This window comes from Pogona vitticeps, chromosome 2 (assembly GCF_051106095.1).
Source record: "Pogona vitticeps strain Pit_001003342236 chromosome 2, PviZW2.1, whole genome shotgun sequence".
Taxonomy (NCBI): Eukaryota; Metazoa; Chordata; class Lepidosauria; order Squamata; family Agamidae; genus Pogona; species Pogona vitticeps.
In genome coordinates this window covers 23,251,360-23,264,119 of record NC_135784.1, presented here as the reverse complement: position 1 = coordinate 23,264,119, position 12,760 = coordinate 23,251,360, and the positions used below count along the sequence as shown (strand labels likewise).

Below are 12,760 nucleotides of genomic sequence, written 5' to 3'. Positions count from 1 at the left end.
CCTCAGGCTGTGGGCAGGAATCCCCTTCTGGCCTGCTTGAGATAGAAGGTCTCTCTTCGTCTGCGTGTCTGAACATTTGCTTGCCTGAATCTGTGTGTGTTTGTGTAAGCAGGCCTGTGCTGGTAGGTGTAAAATAATACCCACTTTGGCACACAATTAATTGCCTTCTATAGCTGCTTCCATTTCATGGCTGTAAGGTTAAAGCTAGCATAACTATTAAAAATAATAGAGCCAAAAACTGACCAGAAGTGGGTGGACTGTAAAAACAGTACAGTAGGACCCCCTTACCTGCGGGATCAGTATCTGCTGATTTACTTATCCACAGTTTGAAAATACTGTATTAAAAGATAATTCTTTGAAAAATATATTTCAGAACTGAGCACTAGAGGGAGCCACACACCATGCTACCCTGTTTCCCTGAAAATAAGACCTAACCTGAAAATAAGCCCTAGTACGATTTTTCTGGATGCTCGTAATATTAAGCCCCTCCAAATTGGGCAATTCCCACCCTCTCAACTACAGAATGGACAGCCAGTTGGTAAGGCAAAGCCACTGGGGAACGGGGGGGGGGCAGATATATAGATTCTCTCTCTAACCTCCATCGGAAGGCTGGACGGAGACTTTGTAACGGTCGATGCGAGAGGTCGGCGGTCTCCAGTTCGCCACGACAGAGGTCTCCCGAATGTCGCTGAACCTCAGATCTCGGGGGCTGTCCAGCTCTGGAGGAAGAGAGAAAGAGGGTGCTGAACTGGTGTCGCTCCGTCTCTCGAGCAGTGGAAGGAATTCACCGAAGAGGCCAGAGAGAAATTCAGAGGTAGGGATGGGGAAAATTCAGCAGCTGGACTCCCAACAACCATCACCATGTGGAGAGCACCAGTCCAATAACATGGGAACTGTAGTCCAAGAGGACGTGGGATACCCAACGTTGGGAACCACTGCTCTAAAATGTGGAAAAGTACAGTATAACCAAATCAGCCAAACATGTTTTGAAAGTCTCCATGAGTAGCTGTTCCCTTGATCGCCATGTCCTGTTGCTCAGTGATTTAGGAACTATGCACAGGCCACAAAACATTGTTGTTTCATTCATGCTGACCTGCTCCTGACAAACATAGTGACTTCAGGCTGAATATTTTATTTTATTTGCTCTCCATCTCCAGTCTTTCCACCAACAGACACACCCAAAGCAACAAACTATAATAAAAATATAGATTAGAAATGAGTCTGTAATCAAAAGAGGGACAGAAACGCACGCACAATTAAACATACAACTTAAAAATGCCACAGGACACTCTCAGCACACAAATGTTCGACAGTGGATTCGTTTCTACGTTGAAGGGCGGCTTGAATGAAAACGTTATGGGCTTGTGGGTGAAAGGAAGACGGAGGGTGAAAAACCTGCAAATCTCTAATGGTCAAGTGGAACTCCGACATGACGCGGTCGTAGCGAGAGGCTCGGAGCGGTGGCGAGTGCAAAACACAACCCACACGTTGGCCTTTGCGCCGCTTTGGCTCGTGGCCTGCCCGTTAAGCCCTCCCTCCCTTTCTCCTGGGATTCACCGCAGCCAGTTGTGGCTGACCACAAAGGAAACAGAGAAGAGCCAGAGATTAATTCCTCGGGTTTCACAAAGGAAACCAACGTTGGACACCCGCCCGGCCTCGACGCCAAGCCAAGCTCGGGACGCGCAGCTGTCGGAGGGCTCGCTTGGCTTTCTGCTTCCCCAAAAGATTCAGCTCAGATCCTTCATCACGCTGGCTTTTTTGAGCTCAAATCCTGGCAGCCCCTTCAAGCGGAGATGATGAACTCACCGAGCGAAAAGATTCATCACGGAGGCAGCTGCTTACTCGTAGGTTGGAGGGGATGATGAACACTGCTTTTGGGAATGCACTCCGGAGGGGGGGGGTGGCATTCATCTTTTTACTTTGTTTGTAGTAAATCGTGAGGCCAAGCTGAAACTGGAGCCCTCCCTGTCCCCTCCAAGGGTCAAAAGGACACCGTTGGTTTTGCGTTGTGTCCCCCCAGGACAGAATGACAAAATGGCAAGGAGTTACGATTGGCGTCAAAGATTTTTGGGAAGCCGTTGGGGTAGGGGAACGAAAGCCACCATTTTCTAGCTGCGGGGAAGCGCGCGCCCTGTAAACATGGCTGTTGTTGCTGAAATGCCTCTCCCGTGAAATCAGGCAGTGGCTCCCTGTTTCATTTGGCTCCACTTCCCCAGTTTCAAGTGAAGCGTTCTCAGATCCAATAATCTCTTCTCTTGGGAAAACTAACCTCTTGCTCCGCCAGCCCTCTGCCTCCTCCTCACATCTTCTCTCCATTTCTTCTAGCATTGCCTGCATGGGATGCTTGTGTTGTCCCAGGCCAAAGTTCTTGGTTCTTACCTATCAAGTCCTCGTTACTTTTCAGAGCGTCTTTCCCTAAAGACATCAGCCTGCCTCACCCAACCCTTCCAAAGGCTGTGCTCCTTTGAGCTGCCACGCCGAGGGAGGAGGCCAGGAAGACCTCTGACTAGGAACGGGTCCTTCTTGGTGGTGGCTCCGTCCCTATGGAATGGGCTCCCGGTAGAGGCTGCCCCGGCCCCCTCCCTTGCAGTGATCCAAGAGGATGCTGAAAAGGAAACCTTGGACAGCATCCTCTCTCTATTTCTTAGTGTCTTGTTTGAGTTTTACTTTATCTTTATTTTACTTTGGATGTAACCTGCCCAGAGTAGTCCCTAGCACAAATCGGATGGTATACAAGTTAAACAAACAAAGAAACAAATAAATAAATAGTAACACTTTTTCCCTTCCAAATTCACAGTGGGGTGAAACTTCCTACCTCAACATCTAAAAGGCTTTATCCCTTTTCCTGTAAGAACTGCCCTGAGGGTCGATTTGGTAGCTGGAGAGTTTATTTTAAGGTGCTGCATGACAACACAGAAAGCTACCCAAATAGCGAGGGAGGTGGGCTCATGAGCGAAAGGGAGAGCCATATTTTTTAACCCTCCCCACGCAACGTGGATGCTGTTTTCCCTCTGTTCAACATTGCCGATTGGTGTGAATCTCATGCAACGTACACGTGCTTTGATCATGGCCAGATGCACGTTGCAGACAACCCATCCTTAGAGACAGAATCCTGTTAGTACAATATAGAGGGTGGCAGTTGTAAAGGAAGAATGTACTAAATCAGAGGAAAAGAAGAAAGAAAAGCACCCGCTGGGACAATCACACACCATCCGTACTTAAGGATTTCCCTCTTCTCATGACTGATTATCTATTATGTATAGCTTAGTTCACCGGCTGGATAGCTCAGTGATTTAGGTATCTGGTTGCAGAGCCACAGACTGGGAGTTCGATTCCCCGCATGTGCCTCCCAGAAGAAGAGCCAGCCTGGGTGGCCTTGGGCAAGCTGCACAATCCCAGGGCCCCCCCTAGAGGAAGGGAAGGGTAAACCGTATGTCAAAATTGATTTGTTGGCCCATGGTTATTATTACAGTGTATTTCAGAGACTTGTTTTGATTCTGGCTTTCTAACAGCAAGGTTGCCCATATGGCCTTCTTACCGAGTCCACTGGTCCTTGCTCCTGTGTTGATGTTGGCCACTTCCGACCCGTCCCGGATGCCATAGACCGTAAGGCTGTATTCGGTGTTGGGCGTCAGGCCACGAAGGACCGCGGAATGCTTGTCCCCGGCAATGGCCACTTCCTTGGCAGGCGGAGGGCTCCTCCCGCTCCCCAGGAGAGACTCCTTGGATCGGACCAGGAAGGAATCCACCTCCCCTTCTGAGACCTTCCAGGTGAGCTGCAGAGAAGTGGGCGTCACCTCGGAGACAACCAAGTGATCGAGCAGGATGGTGGCTGGCTTACTCTCAGCATCGGGGAAAGCTACAGGGGAGGAAAAAGAGGGATGGATGGATGAACAGGGCCTCCAAGGGCCGGTAAGGCTCCCACTCCCATCAAGAGGATGCACCCGAGTGTCCAAAGATCTTACCTTCAGGCAGACATGGTTAGAATCAAAGGGGGCGGGGAATGAATAACCCAGAAAGAGATCTTGGGGTGCGTGGCGGACATGCCAACCCAGCATTACCCCAGTTGTGAAAAAAGTAAACTACAGTGGTGCCCCGCATAGCGATGTTAATCCGTTCCAGGATTAACATCACTATCCGGATTCGTAGCTATGCGGGGGGGGGGGAACCGTTTAATGCGTTCCTATTGGGGAAAAACTCACTGCTAAGCGGGAATCCTCCATAGGGCCGCCATTTTTGCCGCCTTGGTAAGCGAGGAATTGGCACGAAAACGCTGCAGGCAGCCATTTTGTTGATCCGGTGGCCATTTTGGAACCGCCGATCAGCCGTTTTCTAAACATCACAATGCGAAGATCAGTAAGTGAAATGCTTACTGATCATCGCAATATGATGTTTTGCCACCTAAAACATTGCAATGCGATCGCATTAGCGATTACAAAAAAGCGTCGCTATGCGGATTCGTCATTAAACGGTGCACTCATTAAGCGAGGCACCACTGTACAGCCAGGGGATTATTATTATTAGGATAAGGGCAATGCCAATGAACTGCAAGGGGACAGGGTAGAAATGTTAACACTTCTGCAATAACAGAAGCTCTGATCTGAAGCGGATTACTACTTTCCCCAAACTGATGTAAAGTCTGGCCCTATAATTAGGCAGAGAAAGGCAGAAAGGTGTTCAGCTGCCAGTCCCGTCGGGTTTTGGACTAGGGACACGGTATGGAAGGGGTTTCTTCTCTTTCCTCAATGGCAATGCATCTTGGACTGATCCCGCAAAAGTGCTGTCCTGGGTCTCAGCCTCCCACCCCACGGGACAGACATCTTGCTTGTATGGCTCCCGTTTCTCATCTCACGGTCTGTTCTTTTAAACTCTAGCCTGTTCTGAGGCTCTGCGCAGGCGTGTTTAAGAAACCCATAGGTGTAATTCACGGAGGCCACAAAGAAGAACATAAGGTACCACCCTGTGGCTGATGATTGCTTTATTTCATCTATTGAAAATATTGATATGTCGCCTTACAGCACAGTAAGATTCCTCCTGGGGATGTTAAAAATGCAGATTATAGCAAATGCTATTATAACAGGGAATGCTACATATAGCATAGTCCCTGGCTTCCTCTGTGGCTAGTTCTGGTAACTCCATCTTTAGAAACACATATATTTCTGGGAATTTTTTTAAAAAATATATTTTTAATATTTTCAGACTGTGGGTAAGTGAATCAGTGGATACTGATCCCATGGATATGGGGGGGGGGGGGTCCTACTGTATTAAAATAAAAAAAATTAAAAGCTAAAATAATAAATCATTACAATATTAAAGCAGAATTAAACAAATATATTTAAACTTATGAAAACAAACAATGTTAAAAAGACAAGTAAAATAATAAAATGCAACAATCTTAAACAACTCCCTTGGTCATTTTTGTAGCAAAAGCTCTGTGTGTGTGTGTGTGTGTGTGTGTGTGTGTGTGTGTGTGTGTGTGTGTGTGTGTGTGTGTGTGTGTGTGTGTGTGTGTGTGTGTGTGTGTGTGTGTGTGTGTGTGTGTGTGTGTGTGTGTGTGTGTGTGTGTGTGTGTGTGTGTGTGTGTGAAGACAGCAGAACTCTTCCTACACCTTTCTGCAGTTTTCCCCCTTCCTGCTGATTTGTTCTTATCCTAGTTTTGATATTGTGAGAACTTGCATTTCTGAGAACATCAGAAATCTAAAATTTGAGGCCTTCTGGGAATGTGAGGCCCAGCCTGAAGGGCTATCTGGCCACCCACCCCCCTTTTTATCATTCCCCACTCTCCCATTCTCCCATTTTTGCTGTTCAAACCAGGCACATACAACTTTTTGTTTTCACGAGATCCAAGCTAGATGTGGCACTTAAAACAGCCGCTGTCACATCTCGTATGAGACACTAGGCATTGTCCTGAGTCATCCCTATTTGGAAAAAGGTGCGGTTAATGTGTCTGGTTTGAACCCCAATAGGGGGGCATTTGGGGCTGCTGATAAATGGAAGCCAATACAGATTCTCCTGCTGTGTTCTTGTGTCCCATCTGTCTGCATCGTCTTAGGGATGGCCTTGAAGAAGAAGAAGAAGAAGAAGAAGAAGAAGAAGAAGAAGAAGAAGAAGAAGAAAAAGAAGAAGAAGAAGAATTTACAGAACAGGAGACACTTGCCTCATTTATCAAATGATTTAGCAACTGCCGATGCTAGCACTTTTATTTTTACCCTGTGTGTTTATACCAAACATAAGCGTCCAGGGCTGTCAGGGGCCTGCCTTGTGCCATTAATCTCTCTCTCTCTCTCTCTCTCTCTCTCTCTCTCTCTCTCTCTCTTTCTTTCTCTCTCTCTCTCTCTCTCTCTCTCTCTCTCACACACACACACACACACACACACACACACACACACACACAAAACTGATGAGTTCAGGCTGTTGCTCTAAGCCAGTTTCTTTCATTTGGGAAGCCAAGGGGGGAAAAAGGAGATGAACCCAAAGTCAGATCTCTTTATGGTCTGAATGAACTGCAGTGAGGACCAAACTGGATTGTGATGCTCAAGACATTTTTAGAAACCAGACGATAGGAAGGGCAGGATCTCTTTCTTAATCATCCCAGAGGGCAGGAGACGTAATAATGGGCTCAAGCTATAAGAAGCCAGATTTTGGCTGGATATCAAGAAAAACTTCTTAACTGTTAGAGTATCGCGACAATTGAACCCATGGTGTTGGGAGGTGCTGAGTGCGACAACGCTGGAGGTATTCAAGAGAAAACTAGACAACCAGTTGTCGGATCTGCTTCGGTTTGTATTCCTGCACTGAGCGGAGGGATTGGGCTCAATGGCCTTATCAGCCCTTCCCAACTCAATTATTTTATCGGTCTATGATTCTGTGAAGGTCTTTTTCTTTTTCTTTTCTGGACTACAACTCCCTGTAACTAGGGGGATTCTGGGAGGTGAAGTCCAAAAATATAGACTTTTCCACATTTTGTTAGAAACTACATCAGTTCTCCCCCCCCCCCCCATGATTTTCAATAGAAGGACAACATTTGAAGAGATCTGATCCTTCCCGCGCAACGATCTCAGATATAAAATACCTTTTTCCTGGGCCAACATTATTAACAAAAGTTCCCTCTGTGCCCTCCTCACATGAGCAATGCAGGGTGTGGGTGTTTGTGTGCACAAACTTGCGTGCTTTCACTGCAGCTGGGGAGGGAAGGGTTAAGCCTCTTCTCTCCTTGCACTTGGACGGAAATCTGGCTCCGACACTCTAATTTATTAACATGGGGAGGGGGTGATGAGGAGAGAAACCCTGATATCGTTCCTAATGACGCATTTGGCACGATGTCAGCCTTGACCCTTGAAGCCTGACCTCCTTGTCAAGATGGATGATCCTTCTCCCTTGGAACAACAAAGAGGTGCCGTGCAAACGTCCTTTCCCCCTGGCCGGGTGGGGAGAAACGGAAGCCTTCCCCCATCTTTGGAAGGGATGGACTGCAGCTCCCATCATCCCCTCCAGCATGGAAGGCATCCAACCCTGGGAGGGGGTGTTGCTTGGCTGAATGCGAGTAATGAGAGCCAGAGTGTTTTTTTCTCTGTACCTGTTGGATTACGCCTGTCTGGAACTGGGGACCCCCTCCGGTTTTCTCCTCCACCAAGCCAAAGAACTCCCTGGGTGACCTCGGGCCAGGCTCATGCGCTTGTTGTGGGGATAAAGTGGTACGGAGGGGAGATAGGTAGGCTGCCTCTAACTCAGAGGAAACGTAAGATGCAGACGGCTGGATAGCTCAGAGAGTTCGGTATCCGCCTGTGAGGCCAGAAGTTGGGAGTTCGATTCCTCCACAGGATCTCCAGGGAGGAGAGCCAGCCTGGGTGGCCTTGGGGCAAAACTGCCAAGTCCCAGGGCACCCCCAGAAGAAGGGAATGGGAAACCATCACACCCTCGGATCAAATACTGGGATCTGTGTGCTTCTGTCCTCAGTGCTCAAGGTCTGCTGACTGTGGACGGGCAGCTTCAAGGCCCCTGATCTCCCTCTTTGCAGCCAGACAGCTGACGGGGCTCTTCCCTACCAGCCCTTCCCACAAAGGACTGCCCTTTGTACAACAACCCAGCCACCCAAATCATCGACGCCTGTCCGCTGAACTGGTGCAGTTAGCTTCCAACACCCAGACTGGCAGCCATCCAACTGCCTCTCCCTCTAGCTTAGGTAAAGGTAAAGGTTCCCCTTGACATTTAGTCCAGTCGTGTCTGACTCTTGGGTGCGGCCCTCATCCCCGTTTCCAAGCCCTAGAGCAAGCATTTTTTGTCTGAAGACAGTTTCTGTGGTCACGTGGCCAGCACAACTAGACACGGAACACTGTTACCTTCCCACTGAGGTGGTCCCTATTTATCTACTTGCATTTACATTCTTTCGAACCGCTAGGTTGGCGGGAGCTGGGACAAGCGATGGGAGCTCACTATTCCATCGCGTGGATTCGATCTTACAATTGCTGGTCTTCTGACCTTGCAGCACAGAGGCTTCTGCGGTTTAACCCGCAGCGCCACCACACTCTAGCTTAGCATTACCTCATCTCATGTCCTCCAGAGAGGTGGGACTAGTACTCCCATAATCCCCATCAAATGCTGCAGGGCACTAGAGGGCACACAGTGGCTCTTCAGCAGCCCTCCTTAATTTTTTTCTGGGGGAAAAATGAGGAAGAAATGAAAAGTTGAAGAAGAAGAGGAAGAAGAGGAAGTAGTAGTGAAACAGGAAGGATAAAATGAAAATAAAAGGCACGGAGTCGATATAACATTTTGGAAACGCAAGACTAAGAGCACTGCCTACTCGGGGTAATTCTGGGAAGGTGTAAAACTTGAGTGAGGGGTGATTTTTTGGGGGTGGGGAAGATGATGAAGGACTGCTCACCTGTGACTGCATCAATGGAGATGGGGCCAAACTTCTTACTTCCAGAGAGGCCGTAGAGGTTGAACTTGTATCTGTGGGAAGGGATCAGGTCAGAGATGACGACTGTGCGAGCGTCCGCCTCCACAGGGATGCTCTGGGGCTGTCCTTCAGCATCTTTGTACTGGATGAAGAAAGAGTCAAAATTCCCGACGGAGATGGTCCACGAGAGGCGAACGGAGTCCTGGGTGACTTCTGAGATGGAAAAATCACCCAGTGTCGGCTGGATCTCAGGTTGCTTCACTTCGGCTGGAAGAGATGACGAGAAGAGATGCCATCAGGCCAAGACAGGGCAATCCAGGATGGCCTCGTTTGAGTTACCGCAACCTTGCACCCTGCCTTTAGTAAATATGGTCGGGAGGGACCTTCCTCTGATTTCTTAGAATCTTCGAGCTGGAAGGGACCCTCTAGATCATCAAGTCCAGCCCCTATCAAGGCAGCATGGTGGGGAACTGAACTCCCAACCTTTGGCTCCACACACAGATCCCTAAAGCAGTGAGCTATCCAGCATTTCAAAGAGAGCCCTGCCAATCTGCTCTGATCTTTTCCCCTTCTGTTGTCTGTTGGAAGCAGCCAGTCTGTTGAGGCCTGTGGCTGCAGTCAGACACGTTGCTAGCTTGCTGTTATCTGTTCACTGTAAGTAAATGAAATGTTTCTATTCTCTCTCCCACTGTCTCAGATAGTAATGTGACTGTAAGTGACAGTGGATGAGAACAAAGGGTGGACTGCTCCGGGGGAACTTGCAGCTATTCTGCTCTGTGAGTCCTTGAGCTTCTGCTACATGGCTAGAGGAATTTGACTAGAAATTTAATTTAATCCGCAACAGGCCTTGGGGTGCTCCTCAGGCTAGTTTCAGAAGCTCCCTGTGACCTTTTAAGTTTTGACCTTTGTGACAATTGATCCATTCCTATCTTGGCAGCCCATTCACGGTGAGGGAGAAGGAATGAGAGAGGAAATGAAAAGAGGACGGAGAAAAATAGAAAAATGGGGTTCAAGGTATATCCAAGGTATTCCGGGTCTCTGACCTGTGACTGCTTCAACCGAGATGGGGCCAATGCGCTTTCGCCCAGAGATGCCATAGAGGTTGAACTTGTACTTGTGGGAAGGCACCAAGTTGGAGATGATGACATAGAGCACATTTCTGCCCACCGGAAATGCCTGGGGTTTGCCTTCCGCGTCCCGGAACTGAACGATGAAGGAATCAAAAATCCCAGTCAGGACGCTCCAGGACAGACGAACGGATGTGTCGTTGATGTCAGAGGCTGAGAATCCCACCAGACTGGGCTGTGGTGGAGCTACCCTTTCTAAAGGAGCTGGAGATAAGGAAAAACATGATTTATTTATAAATAAACTGAAACTTGCTTTGCTAAAGCATGTCACAATTAGAATGAGGCCCATTTGAATCAATGAGACTTATGGAAGAAGTAATTAATCAAATCCCCATTGATTCAATGGGCACACTCTAGTGCAATTTACTACTACACTAAGCAGCAGGATTTTGGCTAGTGTTAATTAGTGCACTGTAAAACTTAAGAGTTAGATTTGAACTATACAGACTGTGAGTTTGACTCTCCACCTTTTCCATTTAGCAAGTTCATATGAGGTTAGCAATGATTGAAAACACACTTCAGATCTGCACATCAAATCCCAATCACTACTGTTATGAGTGGAAAACTATGCATATGAAGGTATTGTTGGAGTTCTTACAACCTCACATGCTGCCTCTAGGAGGCGTGGCCGAGAGGGATCTTTTTGAGATGGGGTAACTGTCAATCACAACAGCATTAGCCAATAGTTCTTTCCCTGCCTGATTCAAAAAGAATTCTGGCCCTCTACTCTGCCTCTTTCCCTCTCCTCTCCTCAGTCTTTTGGAAGCAGTTAGTCTGTTTAGGCCTGTTGTTCAAAGCAGTCATGTTTTAGTTTGTTTTAACAGTTCACTGTAAGTAAATGAAACATTTTGTTTGTTTTTCTCTTATTAATGTCTCAGCCTGTAAGTGCCAGTTAATGAATAAAAGGGGGGGTCTGCTCTAGAGGAATTTAACTAAAATTCAAAACTCTGGTGTGGTCAAAAACAGAAAGTTCTGCACGAAGACACTTTGTGCATATAACCATGTGTTTTTGTATTTTTGTAGGAGAATTAACTTCTGGAAGGACCATAATCTCAGGCAGCAAAGCAAAGGGCATTCAAGATGATGAAGACTGAACAATAAAAACTGCCTATTGAAACAGCATGGGTGGCAAAGACCTTTCTCTTCAGGCAAACCTTTCCTTCCTGAGAGGGCTTTTTAAACAGGTTGTTGTGCTCCGTTGTTTTAAATGTGTTTTAGTATTGATTTTATTGACTGTTTTCAATATAATACTTGTTTAATTCTTTCTAAATATTTGTATACTTATTGTTTTTAGCTTTGGAATATTGTCTTTGCGATGATGTAAGCCACCCTGGGTTATTTTTTTAGGAGGAAATCGGGATAAAAATATTTTAAATAAATAATAAAAACAATAAATCAGATTCAGGGGAGGCACAACAGTGCGTTGGAAGGGGCTCTTTTTTCTGTGAATCCACACTGAGTAAGGAAAGATCTGACGACACCCTAAAGTGCCCCCAAAACATGAAAAACAGCAGCAGAGCCCAACGCTGGTGGAGAAATCCCTTTCTGTCCTAGAAAGAAAACACACCATGACAAAATGGTGGCCCCCTGGGGGGGGTCATGGCTGACCTGTGACAGCCTCCGTGGAGATGGGCCCGAACCGTTTTCGTCCGTAGACACCATAGAGATTGAACCTGTACCGGTGGGAGGGGACCAAGTCATGAAGCCGCAGAGAACGCATGCTCCCGTCCACAGGCAAAGCGTGGGGCTTGCCCTCGGCATCACGATACTGAATGATAAAGGAGTCGAAATTCCCTATTTCCACCGTCCAAGACAGGAGGACAGATTCGGCCGTGATGTCCTGGGCCGACAGCTCTCCAAGCCGGAGAGGAGCTCTTTTCTCCGGCTGAGCGCGAGGTCCTGGAACACAAGAGGGGAGAATGGGTTGAAGAGGGGATTGAGGAGCACTGGCTGTGAAGAAGCGACGCCAGGGGAACAGGTAAAGGAGAAATGGTCAGAAAAAACCCATGTGATCCCCTTCAAAAAGCATCGGAATGGAAGAGCAGGTGATAACTTCATTGGACCACTTCAAAAAGAAATCAAGCCAACAGCGGACAGCTAGCTTTCTATGATAAATTCATCTTCCTCAGGCTGTGCCTCCAGATCTCGTGGATAGTTCAGATCATTAGAGTCCCAAAGTTTCTCAACCATTGTTCAGTGATCAAATTACATAGCAAAGGATGAGGCCCGGGGGCTCACTTACCTCAACAGCGATCTGTTTTCACTGGGAAATTTTACAGCACAAGAGTTTATAGCAGGAGCACAAGGAAACAATGCAAATAATAGAAAATATCTACAAAGTGTTATTTCTTGATGAGGTTTTTAAAAAGTAAAAAGAAAACAATATACTTCCTTGAAACATAATGTAATCTGGTGATTAAAAGGTGAGATTTGCTTTAAAAAAGAGCAAGATTTCTGAAATGAGGAGAAGAGTTGAGCAGAAGGATCTTCATCAGCACAGAAAGAAGATGGCAACCTTTTTGTTTTAAAAAAATGTGGTTAGGCACATTTTCTGTGACTCTGAAATGCATTTGAGTTGGTGGCAAACCCACTGAGCGACTGTATTAATTACAGGATGTATACCCGTTCTTTAATATTTCTATTTTATTTTTTTTCCCTTCCTTTAAAAAAATTCTTAATATGAAACAACCAAAATACAGGCGGCCTTTCCAAACACACCTTTAGGAGGGCACTG

At 47.0% G+C, this 12,760-nt stretch overlaps 1 protein-coding gene across 1 annotated transcript in view; it reads right to left on the bottom strand.

Moving 5' to 3' along the window:
- TNXB (tenascin XB) overlaps positions 1 to 12,760 on the bottom strand; it is a 139,380-nt gene that overhangs the window by 15,386 nt on the left and 111,234 nt on the right. The window contains exons 35-39 of the mRNA XM_078386829.1: positions 11,635 to 11,925; positions 9,943 to 10,230; positions 8,829 to 9,166; positions 3,539 to 4,082; positions 597 to 719 (exon numbers count right to left, since the gene is read on the bottom strand). Of these exons, the coding sequence (XP_078242955.1) occupies positions 597 to 719; positions 3,539 to 4,082; positions 8,829 to 9,166; positions 9,943 to 10,230; positions 11,635 to 11,925 (1,584 nt within the window). The remainder of the gene's footprint in view (positions 1 to 596; positions 720 to 3,538; positions 4,083 to 8,828; positions 9,167 to 9,942; positions 10,231 to 11,634; positions 11,926 to 12,760) is intronic.